The 20,396-nt window shown below is 49.5% G+C and overlaps 1 protein-coding gene across 2 annotated transcripts in view; it reads right to left on the reverse strand.

Annotated features, from left to right (window-relative positions):
- Positions 1-20,366, reverse strand: part of RANBP10 (RAN binding protein 10) — an 86,229-nt gene extending 65,863 nt beyond the window's left edge. Inside the window, exons 1-2 of one of the 2 annotated variants that reach the window (XM_008257482.4) lie at positions 19,876-20,366; positions 19,071-19,182 (exon numbers count right to left, since the gene is read on the reverse strand). In XM_008257482.4, the coding sequence (XP_008255704.1) occupies positions 19,071-19,182; positions 19,876-20,110 (347 nt within the window). In that variant the 5' untranslated portion in view covers positions 20,111-20,366. Of the gene's footprint in view, positions 1-19,070; positions 19,183-19,875 lie in introns of those variants that run through there. The other variant, XM_017342304.3, reaches the window with a different exon arrangement.
- Between the last annotated feature and the right edge of the window lie 30 nt (positions 20,367-20,396).

Genomic DNA, 20,396 nt, shown 5'->3' on the forward strand with positions numbered 1-20,396 from the left:
AGATCCACAGGCAGCCACCTGATCACACAGCTCTATCTACCCAGAAGCGCCCACCGTCCTCTGTAGGTGGCAGGGGAGAAGACAGGGCCCTGGAAAAGGACTGCCTGAGGACGGAGTGGCAGCTCCAGGGGCCCATGCTACCCATAAGAAGCAATCTGCTGAAACCCCAGTCAGTTTGGAATTGTCTTCTCTTGATTCTTCATATTTTCTTTTCCTTTTTTTTTTTTTTTTTTTTTTTGACAAGCAGAGTTAGACAGTGAGAGAGAGGGAGAGAGAGACAGAGAGAAAGGTCTTCCTTCCATTGGTTCACCCCACAAATGCCTGCAATGGCCGATGCGCTGCAGCCGGCGTGCTGTACTGATCCGAAGCCAGGAGCCAGGTGCTTCTCCTGCTCTCCCATGGGGTGCAGGGCCCAAGGACTTGGGCCATCCTCCACTGCACTCCCGGGCCACAGCAGAGAGCTGGACTGGAAGAGGAGCAACCGGGACAGAATTCGGCGCCCCAACCAGGACTAGAACCCGGGTGCTGGCGCCGCAGGCGGAAGATTAGCCAAGTGAGCTGTGGCGCCGGCCTCTTCAGATTTTCTATAATTAACAGAAATTACTTTTTAAAAAAATATATTTATTTGAAAGGCAGAATTAAAGAGAAAAGACAGAGAGTGAGATCTTCCAACTGCTAATGTGTCCCCCAGGCCAAAGCCAGGAGCCAGAAGCTTCATCCAGTCTCCCATGTGGGTGGCAGGGGTCCAAGCACTTGGGCCATCTTCTGCTGCTTTTCCAGGTGCATTAGCAGGGGGCTGGATCAGAACTGGAACAGCCAGGACTCAAACTGGGATGCTGGCATTGCTGGGTGTTGGCATATCCCACTGTACCACAACACTAGTGCCAATACAAATTATTTTAAAATTATAGAAAAGTCACTTTAAAGAGCCAGCTGACGAGGCCAGCAGTGTGGTATAATGGGTAAAGTTGCCTGTAGTGCTGACATGCCATATTGGTACTGGTTCGAGTCCCAGTTACTCCACTTCCAATTTAGCTCCCTGCTAATGCACCTGGGAAAGCAGCAGAGGATGGCCCAAGTTCTTGGGTCCCTGCACCCACATGGGAGACCCAGATGAAGTTCCTGTTCCTGGTGTTGAACCAGTCCAATTCTAGCCTTTGTGGCCATTTGAGAAGTGAACCAGAGGATGAAAGATCTCTTCTGTAACCCTGCCTTTTAAATAAATACATGGGAGGGGGGGCAGCACTGTGGCATAGCAGGTAAGCTGCTGCCTGCAGGGCAGCAGAAGATGACCCAAGTCCTAGGGCCCCTGCACCTGTGCAGGAGATCCTAAAAAAGCTCCTGGTTCCTGGCTTCGGATATGCCCAGCTCTGGCTGTTGCTGCCATTTGGGGAGTGAAACAGCAGATGGAAGACCTCTCTCCTTCTCTGTGCTTCTCTGTAACTCTGCCTTTCAAATAAATAAAAATAAATAATTAATTAAGAGAGAGAGAGAACCCGCTAGCTCTTACTCATCAGCCTCCTTGCGTCAACCCAGGGCAACACTTCAGTGACACGGGACACACTGGGGAACCTGGCTTTTATGGTCAGCTCCTCAGTACACCCAACTCCCTGAGCCCTAACAGGAGGGCAGAGGCTGCATAGGAAGGACACTTCCAGAAACAGCAGAAACAGTCAAAATCCCTGCTGAGCCCCAGGTCACACAGGACTGCCTGTGTCCCAGGCATGACGCAGAGCACACGCTCAGGAGCCCTGCTAGAGTGATGGACTTGACACAGCTCCAACTGCCCAGATTGTTCCTTCAGAGGCAGGCCTGGTGGTCGACCGAGGATGAGACCTTGAAAACCAGGGGCCCTTGACTCACCTCTCCAAATATGTACCAGGCCAGAGGGAGGAGCCCACCCCCCCCCCCCCTTGCTGTACTCTCACACCCAGGCCTGAGAAACAGCAGTACCCACACAAGGAACCCCTGTGGCAACTAGTCTGACATTTCCGCCCAACCTCCTGAAGGGAAGCACCTCAAGTGTTTAAAGGGTTAGAACCCTTCACAGCAAGGCGCCAGAGACAAGCCCTGACTTGGAAAGGCTGGTCACAGACACTCCAGCTATTTCAGGACCATGAGTCTTCGATTTCAACTCACATCTCAGGTTCCCTATCAGAAAAGGAGAGGCTGAAACAAGGGGTGCCTGAGCTCCTTCCCAGCTCTGACTTAGAGACTTCAATTCTTGGTAAAACAATGCTAACTACAAATGAGCTGTGCTCAGATATAAATCCAACATGAGGCAGACCCTGGAACAGCAATCAAAAAGTCACCAAGAGGAGAAAAGGAAAATGACACACCAAAATCCCATAATAATATAGATGCGAAAATCCTCAACAACTTTAAAAAAAATACCCAACAAAGTAATAGAAATCAAATCCAATAATATATTAAAAGGAGGATCAAGGGGGATATATCCCAGAAAGGTATGAGTAATTCAACATAAGAAAACCAACCAATATAATTAACTACATTAATAGAACAAAGCAGGGGAAAAAACCTACAGGATCACCTCAATTTACGCAGATAAAACATTTGCCAAAATCCAACATGCTCTCACAATGCTAGAACAGAAGGGGATTTCCTCAACACGATCAAAGGCATTTGTTTAGTCCACAGTGGACATCATATCCAATGATACTGAAAGCTTCCCCTCTAAGATCAGGCACAAGACAAGGATGCCTGCTTTCACAACTGCAAGTCAACATAGCATTGGAAGTTCTAGCCAGAGCAATTAGACAAGAAAACAAAATAAAAGGCGTAATATTACAAAATAAGTAAAATTGTCTTTATTTATAGATGACATTATTCTATATGTGAAAAAAGTCCTGAAACAATACTCAGAAAGCTAATGGAAATCATAAATTCAGCAAAACTGCAGGAAACAAGAGCAACACTCAAAAATCAGTTGTATTTCTATGTACTAGGAATAAACAATATGAAAAGGAAATTAAGAAAACAATCCTGGGGCAGGCATTTTGTACAGTAATTAAGACACTGTTTGGGACACCCATATCCCATATCAGAGTACCTGAATTTGAATCCCACCTCCACTTCCAATTTCAGCTTCCTGCTAATGCATACCCTGAGAGGGAAGCAGGGCTGAAGACTCAAGAACTCGGGTTCCTATCACCCATGTGGGAGACCAACATTGAGTTCCTGGGTCTTGGCTTCAGAGTGGCCCAGGCTTCAGCTGGTGTGGGCATTTGAGAAACAGTAAATCGGCAAATAGAAGATCTCTACCTCAGTGTCTCTGTCTCTGTCTCTCTTTCTCTCTGCCTTTCAAATAAAGTAAATAATAAAAGATTAACGGAGCCAGCATATGGTACAATGGGTAAAGCCACTACTTGCAATGCTGACATCACATACAAGCACAAGTTCATGTCCCAGCTTCACTTCTGATCTAGCTCTCTGCTAATGGCCTTAGAAAAGCAGTTGGAGATGGTCTAAGTGCTTGGGCCCTTACACCCACTTGGTAGACCCAGATGAAGATCCTAGCTCCTGGCTTAGGCCTGGCTCAGCCCTGACCATTGCAACCATTTGGGGAGTAAACCAATGGACAGAAGATATCTCTCTCTGTCTTTTCCCCTCTCTCTGTAACTTTTTCAGATAAATAAATCTTTAAAATAATAATAAAAGGTTAAATAAACAATTCTAATTACAATAGCATCAAAAAACAATAAAATACTTAAGACAGAGCTGAAAGAAATTAAAGATGACAGGAAAAATGGAAAGTTATCCCATTGGGTTGGTGGACTGACTGACTCAACATTGTTAAGATGGCAATACTCTCAAATCAAGCTATTGATACAATCAATTCCTAGCAAGATTCCAAGAGTCTTTTTTGCAGGAAGTGAAAAGTTGACCCTCAAAATCACTGGAAAGCATTCTCAAGGAGCTAAAACAATTTTGAAGAAAAAGAAAGTTGGAAGATGCACACTTCCAGATTTCAGAACTTACTAAATAACTGTGCATTCAAAACAGAGTAACAGTGGCATAAGATGGACACATTGACGAACTGAATAGAAGGTAAAGTCTAGAAATAAACCTGTATTTCTATGGCCAAATTACTTTCAAGAAGAGTGCCAAGTCCATTCAACGGTGAAAAGAACAGACTTTTCAACAAATGGTACTCAGATGAGTATATTTACACATGTAGAAGAATGAAGTTGGACCCCTACCTCACATAAAACATAAAAATTAACTCAGTGATTTAAATATAAGAGCCATAAAATTCTTAGAAGAAAGCATAAGGGTAAATCTTCAGGGCTTTGAACTGAAGAGGGACTTAAATAATATGTATACCAATGCTCACGACAGCATTATTCAGAACAGTCAAAAGGTGGAAAAAAGCCAAATGGCCATAAACATGTGAATGAATAAACAAAATATGATAAACACACATGTACACACAATGGCACATTAATCAGCCACAAAAAGAAATGAAGTTCTGCTGCAGGCCACAAGGTAACTAAACCTTGAAGGCATCATGCTATGTGAAACAAGTCAGACATAAAGGACAGAGTTTGTAGGATTCCTCTAACTTGCTCTAGAACAGGCACATCACAGTGAAAGTAGGTTAGAGGTCAGCAGAAGCTGAGAAGAGCAGAGGATGGGAAGTTACGACTTCGTTGCTAAGGAATTTCTGTTGGGGTGATGGAAACCTTTTAGAAATAGTGGTGACAGTTGCATAACACTATTAACACAATCAATGCTGCCAAACTGTATACTTAAAAATGGATAAAAAGGGGGCTGGCTGCATGGCATACCACGTAAAGCCACTGCCTGTGGTGCCAGCATCTTCAATCCAGCTCCCTATTAATGTGCCTGGGAAAGCAGTGGAAGTTAGCCTAATGCTCGGGCCCCTGCATCCACATGGGAGACCCAGAAGAAACTCCTGACTCTTGGCTTCGATGAGCATCGTTCCAACCACTGCAGCCATTTGGGGAGTGAACCAGAGGATGGCAGATCGCACTGTCTCTCTGTAACTCTGTCCTTCAAATAAATAAATAAATCTTCTTTAAAAATGGATAAAAATATATTTTCTGTTGTAAATATTTTAACATACACATAAAGTCACCCAGACAGTCCTGATGGCTCTGCATGACAGCCTGAGCCGCATTTGCCTTCTCCCCACAAGACAAGTAGGACCTGGCACAGAGCCCAGTGAGAAGCCTGAGCGTACTCTGGTCTCACATCAGGGCCAGGAGGTAAGAAGTCCCTCAGCACTAGCATAGAGCAAATGAGAAGAGTGAAGAACACTTTCTATCAATTTCTTTTAAGAGGTAATATGAATTTTATGAGCTACTGGCAAGCCTATCCCATAAGCACTTTAAAAAATTATTTACTTGAAAGGCAGAGTCACAGAAAAGAGGGAGAGACAGAGAGATCTTCCTTTAAAAAAAAAAAAAGATTTGTTTATTTTACTTGAAAGAGCTACACAGATAGAAGGAGAGGCAAAGAGAGATAGAGAGAGAGGTCTTCCATCCGCTAGTTCACTCCCCAAATGGCCACAACGGTTGGAGTTGCGCCGATCCAAAGCCAGGAGCCAGGAGCCTCCTTGGGGTCTCTCATGCAGGTGCCGGGACCCAAGGACTCAGGCCATCTTCTACTGCCTTCCCAGGCCACAGCAGAGAGCTGGATCGGAAGTGGAGCAGCCGGCCCCAAACTAGCGCCCATATGGGATGCCGGCACTGCAGGCGGTAGCTTTACCGGCTACGCCAAAGTGCTGGCCCAGAAAGATCTGCCAACTGCTGGTTCACTCCCCAGATGGCTGCAATGGCCAGGGCTAGGCCAGGCCAAAGCCAAGAGCTAGGAGCTTCAGCTGGATCTTCCACGTGAGTCGCAGGGGCCTAAGCAATTCGATCATCTTCCGCTGCTTTCCGCAGCCCATTAGCAGGGGCTAGTTTAGAAATGGAGTAGCCAGGATATGAAGCAGCACCCATATGGGATGCTACCATTCCAGTCCCACACATTTTTAATTTAATCTCCATCAACAGGATGTCTCCAGACCCACAGAACTCTGATAGGAAGTGGTAGAGAGAAGAAACCAGGCCCCCAGTCTCAGGACTGAGATAGCTGTTGGAGTCTCTAGGAAGGTACCTGCTTTGATGCCTATCCTCTCAGCGCAAGGGCCAGTCATCACCTACCCCAGAACGCTATGAAGCTTGCAGAATCTCACCTGACAGTTTGATCTTGACATCTAACACCTTAGTCACAGCTCAGCGTGCCAGCAATCTTGTTCCTATCAGAATCTGCCCCAGATAAAGAAATCAACAGCCTCACAACAGAAGGCATCTCTGGGACTGTGGCTACAAACTGGTCCCTAGGAGACAGTTCAGGAAAAACACCAGCTGACATTTAGGTATGAAGTAAAGGCTAATTATTCACGTTGGGGATCTTTAAAGGAATATTTATTTATTTTATTTGAAAGAGTTACAGAGAGAGAGGCAGAGAGAAAGAGAGAGACCTTCTCCCTCCTGGTTCACTCCTCAAATGGCTGGAATGGCTGTCAGGCCAAAGTCAGAAACCTGAAACTCCATCCAGACCTCCCACATGGATAACAGGGGCCCAAGTACTGGGGCCATCTTCCACTACCTTCCCAGGTGCATCAGTAGGAAGCTGGATTGGAAGCAGAGCAGCCAGGACTCAATCTGATGCATATATGGGATGCCAGCATTACAGGCAATGGCTTAACCCACTGTGCCACAATGTTTGTCCCTCACTTTGGGGAATTTTTTCATAGTCTGAAAGGCTCACTTAAAGCTACCAGCTCATCACGGCACCAGCTGCTATGCTCAAGCTCCTCCAGCAACAAAAAATCCCACCCTACCCTTCTTTTTTTTTTTTTTTTTTTTTTTTTTTTTTAAGATTTATTTACTTATTTGAAAGTCAGCGTTACACAGAAAGGGGAAGGAGAGGCAGAGAGGTCTTCCATCCGCTGGTTCACTTCCCAGTTGGCTGCAACAGCCGGAGCTGTGCCAATCCGAAGCCAGAAGCTTCCTCCGGGTCTCTCACACAGGTGCAGGGCCACCCTCCACTGTTATCCCAGGCCACAGCAAAGAGTTGGATCAGAAGTGAAGCAGCCAGGACTCAAACTGGCGCCCACATGGGATGCCGGCACTGCAGGAGGTGGCTTTACTCACTATGCCACAGCGCCAGACCCACCCTACCTTTCTGAAGGACGCCAGGCAGTCAGCCCCTCAGCTTACTTCTGTGCTGGCCCCTACTGAAAATAGGGTCATTACACAGACAAATGGACCTAGTCCCAGCACTATTCATGGAAAAACAAGCCTGATGACTTACATGAAGATAGGCAGTTCTGAGTGTAGGTCAAGAGATCTTTTTTTTTTTATTAATTAAAATTAATTTGAAAGGCAGAGACAGGCAAAGAGAGATCTTCCATTTGCTAGTTCACTCCCCAAATGGCTGCAATGGCCAGAGCTTCTTCCAGGTACCTCACAGGGATGCAGGGGCCCAAGCACTTGGGCCATGCTCTACTGGCTTTCCCAGGCCTTAGCAGAGAGCTGGGTTGAAAATGGAGCAGCCAGGCCTTGTACCGGCGCCGATACGGGATGCAAGCTTTACCCGCTATGCCACAGTGCTGGCTGCACCCACTGCCACCAGCACCAACAAAGCACCCAGTGAGTCTGCCAGCCAGAAAAGAAGAGCAGAGCCCCATGGATGGTCCATGGGATATGCACACCCTAGATTCTGGGCTCCTTTTCTAAAGAGCTGACAGTCTCAAGTACTAAATCCTAACTTTACAGAGGTGACACACTGAAAAACCAAAACCACTGCCCTCAACCAGGGTGTGCAGCTACCTGGCACCCCAACCAGAGCCCACATGTGGTAGGCTCTAGGCCCTAACCTCTACCTCGCTGGCCTTGCATAATTACAGAACTGAGCAAAGTTCTGTGTAGCCACAACCAATGCCTTCAGGTACTCAGACATTACCCTTAACTCTACAGTTACATGTCTTCATCCTAGAAACTGGCCTTCAGTTTACTAGTTTGTCATGTTTTATCTAGCATCTTTCATTATTTTTAGCCAGGGGTCTAATTTAATTTGATTGTCCCACCATCACACGGAAGCTCTGAGTCCCAGTGGTTTTGCAAGCATCTAAGTCCATGTATTATCCCCTTTCTACTTGAAATATCTGAAAGGTTCTGCTTTCTGCATTTGCCTATACTAATACTCATAAAATGTACATAATAGCAATAACCCTGCATTTACTTAAACCTACATCTGTGTCTCTCTCTACTGTCTGTCTATATAAAATGTACACTCTGGGGGCCAGTGCTGTGGTGTAGAAGGTTAAGCCTATGCCTGCAGCTCAGGTATCCTATATGGGTGCTGGTTCGAGTCCTGGCTGCTCTACTTCTGACTCATTTCCCTGCTGAGGCACCTGGGAAAGCAGAGGAAAATGGCCCAAGTGCTTGGGCCCATGCACCCACATGGAACACTTGGAGGAAGCTTCTGGTTACTGGGTCCTGGCTCTAGCCCAGCTCAGCCCAGCCCTTGCCATTGCAACCATTTGCGGGGTGAACCAGCAGATGGAGGATCTCTCACTCTCTCTATATATATCTCTGCCTTTCAAATAAATAATCTTTTTTAAAAATGTATATTGTATCAGATATTAAAAAAACAACTATGTATTCTTTTATGGTTAGAAGACATTATTTACAAGGAAAATAAAAATACATTTTGACATTTTAAAAAGTGTATATTACCATTAATAAACTCCTGGCATAACAGTTGTTATCAAAACAGAGCATTCTATTAAAAAAAAGTACATATCGGGGCCGGTGCTGTGGCATAGCGGGTAAAGCTGCCACTTGCAGTGCTGGCATCCCATATGGGCACCGGTTTGAGTCCTGGCTGCTACACTTCTGATCCAGCTCTCTGTTGTGGCCTGGGAAAGCAATAGAAGATGGCCCAAGTCCTTGGGTCCCTGCACCCGCCTGGGAGACCTGGAAAAAGCTCCTGGCTCCTGGCTTCAGATCGGCCCAGCTTCGGCTGTTGCGGCCAACTGGGAGTGAACCAGCAAATGCAAGACCTCTCTCTCTTTCTCTGCCTTTCCTTCTCTATGTAACTCTGATTTTCAAATAAAATAAATAACTCTTAAAAAAAAAAAAGCACATGCCAACATCAGACCATGAGACTTATGGCTTTGTAAGCCAGCTTGACCAGACAAATCATCCCCTCTTCCTTCCTCTTGCTTCAGCTCCATCCTGACACTGTCCTTTAAGAGGCAAACTGAGCCCTGGGACCTCTATCTGCTTTGTCTCATTTTCCAATTACTTCTGCCCTAGGGGCTGGTCACTTTCATCTCATGATGAAAGCCCAATCAAAAAATTACAGCTGCCTAGGGTGCTGTGCCTTGACAAAGCTCCTGGGGCTCTGTGTGGATAAAAACAAGCAGTTATCAATTTGAGCCTTGACATTAGCCATCCCTGGCCTAAACTAAACCCCCTGTAATCCCAATGCTAAATCCAAGAGGGGAAAAAATAAAAAATTAAAATAAATCCGAGAGGGAGGCGAGGAAGAGAGGTGTGACAGGAAGACAAAGGGCTTCCCCAGCCGCTCCTCCTTGTTCTGGCCCCTTCAAGACACAGGGGCTCAGCTCTGTTCCATCAGTAGGTCTTCTAGTTTTGCTTCTAGCAACAAAGTCACAACTTCATATTTCAGTCACAACAAAACAGTGCTGATGATCTAAAGCTAGGAGGATGGTTCTGGAATTTCTGGTGAGGCAGAAGGACATCCTCGCATTTAGATACACTTCTCCACACTTTTTCCAGAGAGGAGCCCCTTTCCAACTTGAGGGCTTACCACACAGACCTGCGTGGCGCCTTTCCCTCCTTCCCAGTGGCTCTGTCTTAGGAATGGCCCAGGGTGCCTGCCACACCGAGCTGTGAGGTTCATTCTGCTGTGGCCCAGCCAGATGAGCTCCCATTTCCCTCGGTCAGAGAATCTCCCTTAGGGGGCAACCCCTCTGGGGAAAAGCCCAAACATTCCAGAGAATGAAATCCCAGTGGGGATGGAAAGGGTGTGAAGTCGAAGAATGTCTCTAGAGGCAGTTCCTTGACCAAGGCAGGTCCAGGTGATAAAGCAGCCAGCCACACCTTGCTTGGCTCTCAACCAGAGCTTGGGTGGCAGCATTCGGTGAGTGGGGAGATCCCACTGGAAGAGTAGGCGCCATGTCGACTCTGGTGCTCTCTCCTGTGCTGAGCTACACCCTCATGTGCCCAACAAGACCAGGGCTTACACCCTCAACACAGGTAAGCCATTCTACACCATAAGATGCTCCAGATGCCACACAGTCCATGCGTCCACAAACAGCACAAGGTCCTACCTGGGGAGACACAGCCAGAGCTCAGCATCCACCTAGGAGGCCATCAGTTCCAAGGGGCAGTCAGGGAGAACAAGGCACAACAACCACCTGTACCTGCCTTGGGCAAAGACAGCACCGCCTCTCAAGACAAGACCTGCTCCAGGAACACAGATGAGCCCCAGACTTCTCCACAGCACTGTGCGATGTACAGAGACTAGACTGCGGAGCCCCCAGGGTGAGAGGCTAGCCACAGTCTGTCTCTAGGCTACAAGAGCCTATGCTCAGGTGGCTCTCCAGACCAGGAAGGCAGTAGATGACTTTTTACTTTTTAAAGATTTATTTATTTATTTGAAAGTCAGAGTTACAGAGAGAGAAGGAGAGGCAGAGAGAGGTCTTCCATCTGCTGGTTCACTCCCCCGATGGCTGCAAGGGCAGGAGCTGCACCAGTCCGAAGCCAGGAGCCAGGAACTTCCTCCAGGTCTCCCATGCAGGTGCAGGGGCCCAAGGACTTGGGCCATCTTCCACTGCCTTCCAGGTCATAGCAGAGAGCTGGATCAGAAGTGGAGCAGCCAGGACTCGTACTAGCGTCCATGTGGGATGCCAGTACTGCAGGCGGCAGCTTTACTTGCTATGCCACACCACCGGCCCCAGTAGGTGACTTTTTAAATTAACTCAGGGTGGCTCTCAGGGTCTACACAGAAAATCACTTTGGGTGGTTCTGACTCATAAGTGGGGCCATTTGGGCATAAAACAACGAGTGTGTGTGGTCTTTCTAATGGGAACTGGCAAAATCAAGACACCAGAGCACTGTAACCCAAGCACAGCCCTTTCACCTCTGAGAAGCTTCCCTGGCTACCAGCCTTCAACATGCCTCTCCTGAACCTCACTACACTGGACAAAGGCCAGCCACGAGAGGGGGAAGACAGCTGCTATGAGAACCCCCTGCCTGGCACCTTGGACCTAAACCACTGACCCTCCCTGGACAGGCTCCCGGCAGAGCAGCAGTCTCTTCTTCCCCAGCCTCTCTCAACAGAGCAGGGAGAGCCACAGCCCTGCACTGCCACTGCCCCCAAGGTGAAGCCCGGACCCCTCAGCCACAGCCACAGCCACAGCCGCCTCCACCTCATGCTCTGCGCTCCACACCTTCTCATGCTTCTGCCTGAAGAAACTGCTTTTCACTTTGCTCACCTGGAACACCTTCACTCCTCTCTGCAGTTCTAGCATCACCATCTCTTCTTAAAAGCTTTCCTGGAACTCCAGGTTCAGAAGGAAGCTTTCCCTCTGAGCCAGCTCTGGTTATGGCCCGCACCACAGGGTGACCCTTTCCACTCCACGCTGTGAGGCCTGTGCACAGGCATCTGTCTCTTCCTGACACAGGACTCACACCCATGCTCCTGGGACCCAGGCCTGGGACAAACAACGGGTGTTCATCCTGACATGGAGAAGGGACAGATAAGTACACTGCTGCCTGGTCAAAGTCGTCATCTGCAAGAACAAATGACTGCAGGCTGGCTATGGCCAAACACCCTGCTTGGGGCCCCAGCTGCAGAGGAAAATGCCCCCATCCCGTCCCACACCATCCAGCACTCTAGCCCAGGCTTGCCGTTCTTGGGTAGAGCCACCCGTCACATGTCAGGAGGCCTACACTGCTGGGATGATGTTACAGTCTATTTTGAGGGTCACACTGGAGCATCTGTCAGCCTGGCCAGCCACACCCTCCATGTGTCATCACTAAGAACCGGAGACACCCACACAGGTCCATGAGCTCTGCCTGAGGAAGTCACTCCCTCACAGGGACCCTCAGTCTTAGGGCCTCTCTGGCTTTCTGAAAAGATCAACCCCAATGCCCCTTATCTCCCAGAGCCACTCTCAGGGCTTGGACGTTTCCCTGTTCCTGAGCTCCAGCTCTAGTGACTCGGCAAAATGTGTCTGAAGCCCGTCAGTCTTTGCCAAGGTCTGAGCACAAACATGATCCCTCCTTCTCCACCGCACGCTCTCACATGTAGGGAGCACCCAGAAAGCAGAGCACGGTGAGGTCACACTCAGGGATCTCACAGGTCCCATCTGCTAGGAAACTCCTACTCGCCCCACACTCGTGCCCATCTCTGCCTCCTCTTGCTGAGGGCCTTTCGGTCCCCTTGCTATAGGCTCCCTGAGGACAAGTCCGCCTATGCTTGCTTTACCTCTCTTCTTTCTGCACCTAGTACAGAGCCTGGCACATGCTAGAGATGAATAAATAATAAACTGCTGAAATGGAACCTTCTTGATTAGAAGTCTTAGTGTGTTCCACAAAAGACACCATCAAAACAAAGACCTTGGGGCCAGTGTTGTGGTGCAGCAGGCTAAGCTGCCACCTTTGATACCAGCATCCCATCTGAGTGTCGGTTTGTGTTTCAGATGCCCCACTTCTGATCCATCTCCCTGCTAATGCACCTGGGAAAGCAGCAGAAAACAGCCCAAGTGCTTGGGTCCCTGCCACCTGTGTGAGAGACCTGGATGGAATGCTGGGCGCCTGGCTTTAGCCTGGTTCAGACCTGGCAGTGTGGACATTTGGGGAGTTACCCAGACGATGAAGATCTCTCTCCATCTCTCTCTAACTCTGCCTTTCAAATAAATAAATCGAGAGAGAGAGAGAGAGAGAGAGAAATGGGCTAGCACTGTGGCATAGTAGGTTAAGCATCCACCTGCAGCGCCAGCATCCCATATAGGCACCAGTTTGAGTCCGGGCTATTCTACTTCTGATCCAGCTCCCTGCTGATGGCCTAGGAAAGCAGTAGATGGTAGTCCAAGTGCTTGGGCCCCTGCACCCACATGGGAGACTCAGAAGAAGCTCCTGGTTTCGGATCAGCCCGGCTCCAACTGTTGTAGCCTTTGGGAAGTGAACCAGTGGATGGAAGACCTCTCTGTCTCTCCCTCTCTTTGAAACTCTGCGTCTAAAGTAAACAAATTAATCTTAAATAATAATAATAATAAAATAAAATAGAGAGATTTATTTGAAACAGTAACAGAGGAGGAGAGACAGAGAGAGAAATCCTCCATCCGTTGGCTGACTCTCCAAATGGCCACAACGGCCACGGCTGGGCCAGGCTGAAGCCAGGAGCTTCATCAGGGTCTCCCATAAGGGTACAGGAGCCCAAGCACATGGGCCATCTTCTGCTGCCTTTCTAGGCACATTAGCAGGCAGCTGGACTGGAAGCAGAGCAACTGGGACTCGAACTGGTACTAGTATATGTAAGATGCCAGCATTGTAGGAAGCAGCTTAATCCTCCATGCCACAATGCCAGCCCCTCAAATAAACCTTTAAAAAAAGAAAAAGAAAAAAAAAATTTAAAAAAAGAAAAAAAAAAAAAACACACAAGAAAGCCTTTCCAGAGAAGAATGACACTAAGAACTGGTATTGGCCAGCGCCGCGGCTCACTAGGCTAATCCTCCGCCTTGCAGCGCCAGCACACTGGGTTCTAGTCCCGGTCGGGGCGCCGGATTCTGTCCCGGTTGCCCCTCTTCCAGGCCAGCTCTCTGCTGTGGCCAGGGAGTGCAGTAGAGAATGGCCCAAGTGCTTGGGCCCTGCACCCCATGGGAGACCAGGATAAGTACCTGGCTCCTGCCATCACATCAGCGCGGTGTGTGGTGCGCCAGCCACGGCCATTGGAGGTTGCCGTCCTTTCTCTCTGTCTCTCTCTCTCACTGTCCACTCAGCCTGTCAAAAAAAAAAAAAAAAAAAAGAACTGGGATCACAGGCACCTTTTACAAAGGAGGTGTAGGCCGGCGCCGCAGCTCACTAGGCTAATCCTCCGCCTAGCGGCGCCGGCACACCAGGTTCTAGTCCCGGTCGGGGCGCCGGATTCTGTCCCGGTTGCCCCTCTTCCAGGCCAGCTCTCTGCTGTGGCCAGGGAGTGCAGTGGAGGATGGCCCAAGTGCTTGGGCCCTGCACCCCATGGGAGACCAGGAAAAGCACCTGGCTCCTGGCTCCTGCCATCGGATCAGCGCGGTGCGCCGGCCGCAGCGCACCGGCCGCGGCGGCCATTGGAGGGTGAACCAACAGCAAAGGAAGACCTTTCTCTCTGTCTCTCTCTCTCACTGTCCACTCTGCCTGTCAAAAAAAAAAAAAAAAAAAAAAAAACACACACACACACACAAAGGAGGTGTACTCAAATCTGCAGAAGAACGAGTCTGCAGATTCAGTGGAACAGAAGCTGCTCTAGGGGCCAGCGCTGTGGCACAGCAGGTTAATGCCCTGCCCTGAAGTGCCAGCATCACATATAGGTTCTAGTCCCGGCTGCTCCTCTTCCAATGCAGCTCTCTGCTGTGGCTTGGGAAAGCAGTAGAAGATGGCCCAAGTCCTTGGGACCCTGCACTCACATAGGAGACCAAGAAGAAGCTCCTGGCTCCTGGCTTCGGATCGGCACAGCTCCAACAGTTGCAGCCAATTGGGGAGTGAACCATCGGATGGGAAGACCTCTTTCTCTCTGCCTCTCCTCTCTCTGTGTAACTCTGACTTTCAAATAAATAAATCTTTAAAAAAAAAAAAAAAAAAAAAAAAACCTGCTCTAGCCGCGCCAGAGCACATCACACTTCTGGGATCAGCAGAGGGGATCTGACATGTTAGGCTACCCCACTGCACACCTGAAGGCCTGCAACCAGGGCAGGACACCAAATAACACAGGGACTCAGGCCTCATCCACAAAACCGCTACATCATCATCTGCTCCAGGCCCTCTCCAGAGGTGCCATGAAGACCCAACCAGATAACACAGGAAAGTGACACAACTGATCAAAGCTTCAGTCATGCATCAAATGAGGGGCAGTAACACACCTCCAACAGCAACAGGAAAGAGGAACACAGGCTGGTCAATATCTGCCCGCCTGAAACTGCCCTTGGCCTCCTCAAAACCACACCTGGCCACAGCACCCTCTGGCCACATCCCAGCCATGAGAAGGCTTTCAGGCACTTCACAGGGCGACCAAGATGGGCCACTTTCTGTTTGACCATCTGAGAGCGGCCAACTGAAGCCAGTTACCACCAGTACCCAGGACCTGGGAGTTTTAAAACAATGGTTTCCAGATCAGCTCAAGAGTTACATTGTGTAAAAATTCTGGGAACAGAGGTGGGAGTTTAGCCTAGTGATTAAGAAGCTGGTTAAGATGCCCAAGTCCCACATCAGAGTACCTGGTTTCAACGTGCAGCTCCAGATGACTCCAGCTTCCTACCAATGTGGACCCTGGGAAGCAGCAGATGATAACTCAAATAACTGGGTTTCTGCAACCCACATGGGAGGCAACTGAGTTCCCAGCTCCTATCTATGGCCCAGACCAGCCTTGGCCGTTGACAACATTTGGGAAATGAACCAGAGGATGTGAGCACTCTTTGTCTCTCTGCATCTCCAATAAGTGAAATTCTGGCAACAGAAGCCAGCAAAGGGTGTTCATCTTTATTTATTTTTTAAGATTTGTTTATTCATTTGAAAGAGCCACAGAGAGAAGGGGGGGAGGGGAGAAAAGGGGAGAGAAAGAAAGAGAGAAAGAGAGAGAGATCCCATCTGCTGGTTCACTCCCCTAGATGGCCACAAGAGCTGGGGCTAGGCCAGGTCAAAGCTAGGAGGCAGGAGCTTCTTCCAGGTCTTCCACATGGGTAGCAGGAGCCCCAGCAACTGGACCATCTTCTGCTGCTTTTCCCAGGCCATTAGTAGGGAGCTGGGTCAAAAGTGGAATAGCTGGGACATAAACTGGTGCCCATATGGGATGCGGCGCTGCAGACAGCGGCTTTACCTCCACAATGTCTTCTTTACTTACAGATGACATCTACGGTAAGGCAATTTCACATGACACAGGGCCTTTTCTGGCAAGATCCACTTAAAATTGAAATGTTAAAAGCCAGCTGAAGGGGGGGCCGGCATTGTGGCACAGCAGATTAAGAGGCCGCTCGTGACACCAGCATCCCATATGGGCACTGGTTTGAATCTGGCTTCTGATCCAGCTCCCTGCTTATGTTCCTAGGAAAGCAGCAGAGGACGGCCCAACCTCTTGGGTCCCTGCACACACATGAGGGGCCTGGATAAAACTCGTGGCTCTGGCCCAGCCCAGCCCTGGCCATTGCAGACATTTGGGGGGTGAACCCTTGCTCTCTGTAGCTCCGCCTTTCATATAAATAATCTTAAAAAAAAAAAGCCAGCTGAAAAAGACCAGGTCTCTCAGTTTATTTATTTATTTTTAACAAAAGATTTATTTATGTTACAGAGAAAGGTAGAGTCAGAGAGAGAGGTCCTCCATCCACTGGTTCGTTCCCTAGATGGCCGCAACGGCTGGAACTGTGCCAATCCAAAGCCAGGAGCCAGGAGCTTCCTCCAGGTCTCCCATGGGGGTGCAGGGGCCCAAGGACTTGGGCCATCCTCCACTGCTTTCCCAGGCCATAGCAGAGAGCTGGATCGGAAGAGGAGCAGCCGGGACTAGAACTGGCGCCCATATAGGATGCCAGCGCTTCAGGCCAGGGCTTTAACCCGCTGCACCACAGTGCAGGCTCCGAAGTCTCTCAATTTAAACACATCCCTTCTGAAAAGTTTTCATCTTTCACTAGCTCAGCTGTTATCCACAAGGACTACAGGGAAAAACATCCATTTTTCTCCCAACAAGTTTCAGAAATGCCCCCTCTGTTTCTGTGGCAAGATTAGACTTTAGCATCAAAGTTTTAGTCATCACTATAATTATTTTTGATGTGTTTATTTTAAGAGGCCACCCTCATCCACACTAGTTCATTTCCATCAATGAAGGATTACATATACAAGTGTGACGACAGCTATACCAGATGGCCTGTATGTGCAGTGCACTGTACCACTGGGTTTGTGTAAGAGCATTCTACGACGTCTGCCCAATGACGAAATCGCCTAATGACGCATTTCTCAGAACATATCACCATCGTTAAGCAAATTACGACTGTGTGCACATTTATCAGATGAGAGGGAAAACAAGGGCTTTAAAGCCCTCCAGTAGGGGCAGGTTTTTGGCACAATGGGTAAGTGTGCCAAATTTGAGCCTCAGCTTCTCCGCTTCTGATCCATTTTCCTCAGTTTCCTGAAAATGTACACCCTGGGAGGCAGCAGATAGGGCTAAAGTACTTGAGTCCCTGCAACCCACATAAGAGACCTGGATGGAGTCCAGGCTTCTGGCTTTGGCCTGGCACAGCCCTAGCTGTAGCAGACATTGGGGGAATGAACTAGTTGAGAGGAGAGCTCTCTTTGTCTGCCTCTTAAATAAAATGAAAATATATAAACAGTTTTAAAAAGCCTTCAGGGATGGGCGTTGTGATACGGCAGGTTGAGCCACATTCCATACAGTGCTGGTTTGAGTCCTGGCTGACTATTCTGTGTTTCCTATCCAGCTTCCTGCTAAAGCGCCTGGGAAGCAATGGGTGAGGGCCCAAGTACTTGGGTTCCTGCCGCCCAAGTGGTGAGGGCCCAAGTACTTGGGTTCCTGCCGCCCAAGTGGGGGACCCAGATGGAGTTCCTGGCTCCTGGCTTCAGCCTGGTCTAACCTTGGCTGTTGTGGGTATTTGGGGAGTGAACACTCTTACTCACTCTCTGTCACTCTGCCTTCCAAATAAATGGGTAAATCTTAAAAAATAAAAAATCCCTCCAATAAGTATAAATTTCCTATGTGTAAATGCAATAGATGGGGATAAAAGTGAAGGATGCAATAACTTCCCATGATAGGAATTTCAGAATCACAGAACTTTCAGTTTAAGGCAGCTTACACGCTAGCCGAGCGCCCCACAACACAGACAAGGAGACAGAAGTGTCAGGCTCTGCCTAAGACAGAGAAGAGCACCACAGCGTCGCTGAGGAAGCAGGACAGGCTGAGTCCACGGAGGGACAGTCCCCAGGAAAGAAGAATCATTCCAAATGCTCAGAAATCCGCTCAGGGCAGGGGCAAAGGTCACTGGCCGGGTGGGGCTGGTCACTGGTAAGGAAAGTGTTTTCCACAGTAGCTGCAATCATGTTATTTCATAACTTAAACACCTGCTTTGTCACAATCACTGGAAAAAGGGGAAACGGGGAGAAAAAGGAGAATGAGAAAGAAAAATGAAGACTCTCCCCTCTGATTTCCTAGGTCTGCCTAAAAGAGGGTGTCTCCCTGATGCTGACCTTAATGAGGACCTTCTTAAAGCTGGTCCAACTGGTGTGCAAGTTCCTGGACTGAAAAACAAGTTTATGGGCAGCGCGGTCACCTGATTCTGACCATGTGTGTGCTGTTTACCCTGAGATGACAGGCTGGTGGCCACCACCACTCTGATGGAAGCTGGAAAGACTCTCCTACTCCTCTGAAGCCTACCAGGGCCTCTACATGACTCAATGCCATAAAAAGGAGTGTGAACGGAGGGAAGTCACACACTACACACCAGTGGGAAAACCCCACTGCGGGTGCTGAACCGTACTTGTTACTTGTTTTTCTGATCTGTGAGGCATGTAATGACATCATCACTAAAAAAAAAAAAAAAAAAAAAAAAAAAAGCCCCTTGCTTTACCATTAACACCCCTACTTGCTCTCAGGGCCTAATGCTCAGACCAGCCATGGTCAAGGAACACAGAAAGCCCAGACCCATGGGCTCAGCAGCTCGCAGGGTCACGGTGTCAGCCAGGAAACTTCGAACTCTGACCACCTGGAACAGTTTCAGTGTTGGGGAAAGAGGGTGCTACCGAGGGGCTTACCCATCTCTTCCTTTGCTGACAATCTTCACCTCAAAGTAATAAATGCCACAGGCTGCAGGGATGGGGTGCGTGGCGCGCACCGAGGCTGCGTCTTTGTGATTTTTGCCATGACCTATAGGAGAGGGCAAGGAAGAAATTTCAGGAGAAGGAAATGCAGATGGGAAGCCAGAGGACACTCTTACAGTCTCCAAGGAATACCTAGACAACTGAGTCAACACACACACCTCCTCCTGAGCCGCTGTCCTCCCCCCCAACAAGGGTAGACGCAATACGGGTGCACGTGAGGGACAGCCAAGTGCTACCAGCAGTCTCTAGAATGCAGGCAGCCCACCGGAGAGACCAGGGGAAGAAGAGGGCAGACCTGGAAAACACCTCCTCCACTTTAGCAGAGAACCCCTGGCCTAGTCCTGGATGACTGGCAGGCAGGCAAGCCCATGGGGCTCCGGCTAATGGTGGAGATGTGACCAGCACACTCCAGAAACTAAGCATTGATAAAGGACCGAGCTGGCGCTGCGGGAGGCAGCCCAAGACAAGCAAGGAGGCCCTGAAGTGGAAGGTCCAGGCCAGCACTGGGTTTGGACACCTGTTGCAGTTCTCTTGACGCTGGGGGTCTCGGGCAGAGCAGAGCCGGCAGTCAACCCTCGGCCTGGTCAGCCCCAGCACACTGGACATTCCACAGGGGCTAAGGCCTAACCCAGAGCACCCACGCAGGGAAAAGGCCGTGATGGGGCAGGTGTAGGCAGCACAGCCACAGCCGTACCGCAGATGCTCTGGCCTGGTCCCCCCGTGGTCACACGGACGATACCTTTGTAGTGGACGCGGAGGTTGCCTTGGGAGAGGCCGATGTAGTTGTACTTGTCCTTGGGGCTCCAGGAGCGCGGCAGCGGCGTCTCGTGCTGGTTGACCGCGGGGTACAGACGCTGCAAGCGTCGGCTCAGCTCCTGCTCCCCCGGGGACGGAAGCCCGCCCCCAGCGCCCCCACCGGAGGAGTCTCCAGGCTGCGGGTTCCCAGCTCCCGGGTCTGCCGTCGCCGCCGCCATCTTGGAGGGAGCTGCTATTGTGTCACTGGGGGCGGGGAGGAGCAGGACTAGATCCGCCCCGCTCAGCCAATGGCCCGCCAGCCTGCCGGGGCCGCAGGGAAACCGAGTCCGAGTCCGGCACCTCTCTTTGGACACTGCCCCTCCTTGCCACACTTTGGACTTCAAATCCCACAATGCACAGCTCTCCGGAGGCGGGCCGGTAGAGAACTATGGGAGTTGTGGTACAAACCATCTCAGCCATGAGCCTGCCCTACTGAGATGCTGGGGCATCAAAAACTACAGTTCC

The sequence above is a fragment of the Oryctolagus cuniculus genome, chromosome 18 (assembly GCF_964237555.1).
Source record: "Oryctolagus cuniculus chromosome 18, mOryCun1.1, whole genome shotgun sequence".
Lineage (NCBI taxonomy): Eukaryota > Metazoa > Chordata > Mammalia > Lagomorpha > Leporidae > Oryctolagus > Oryctolagus cuniculus.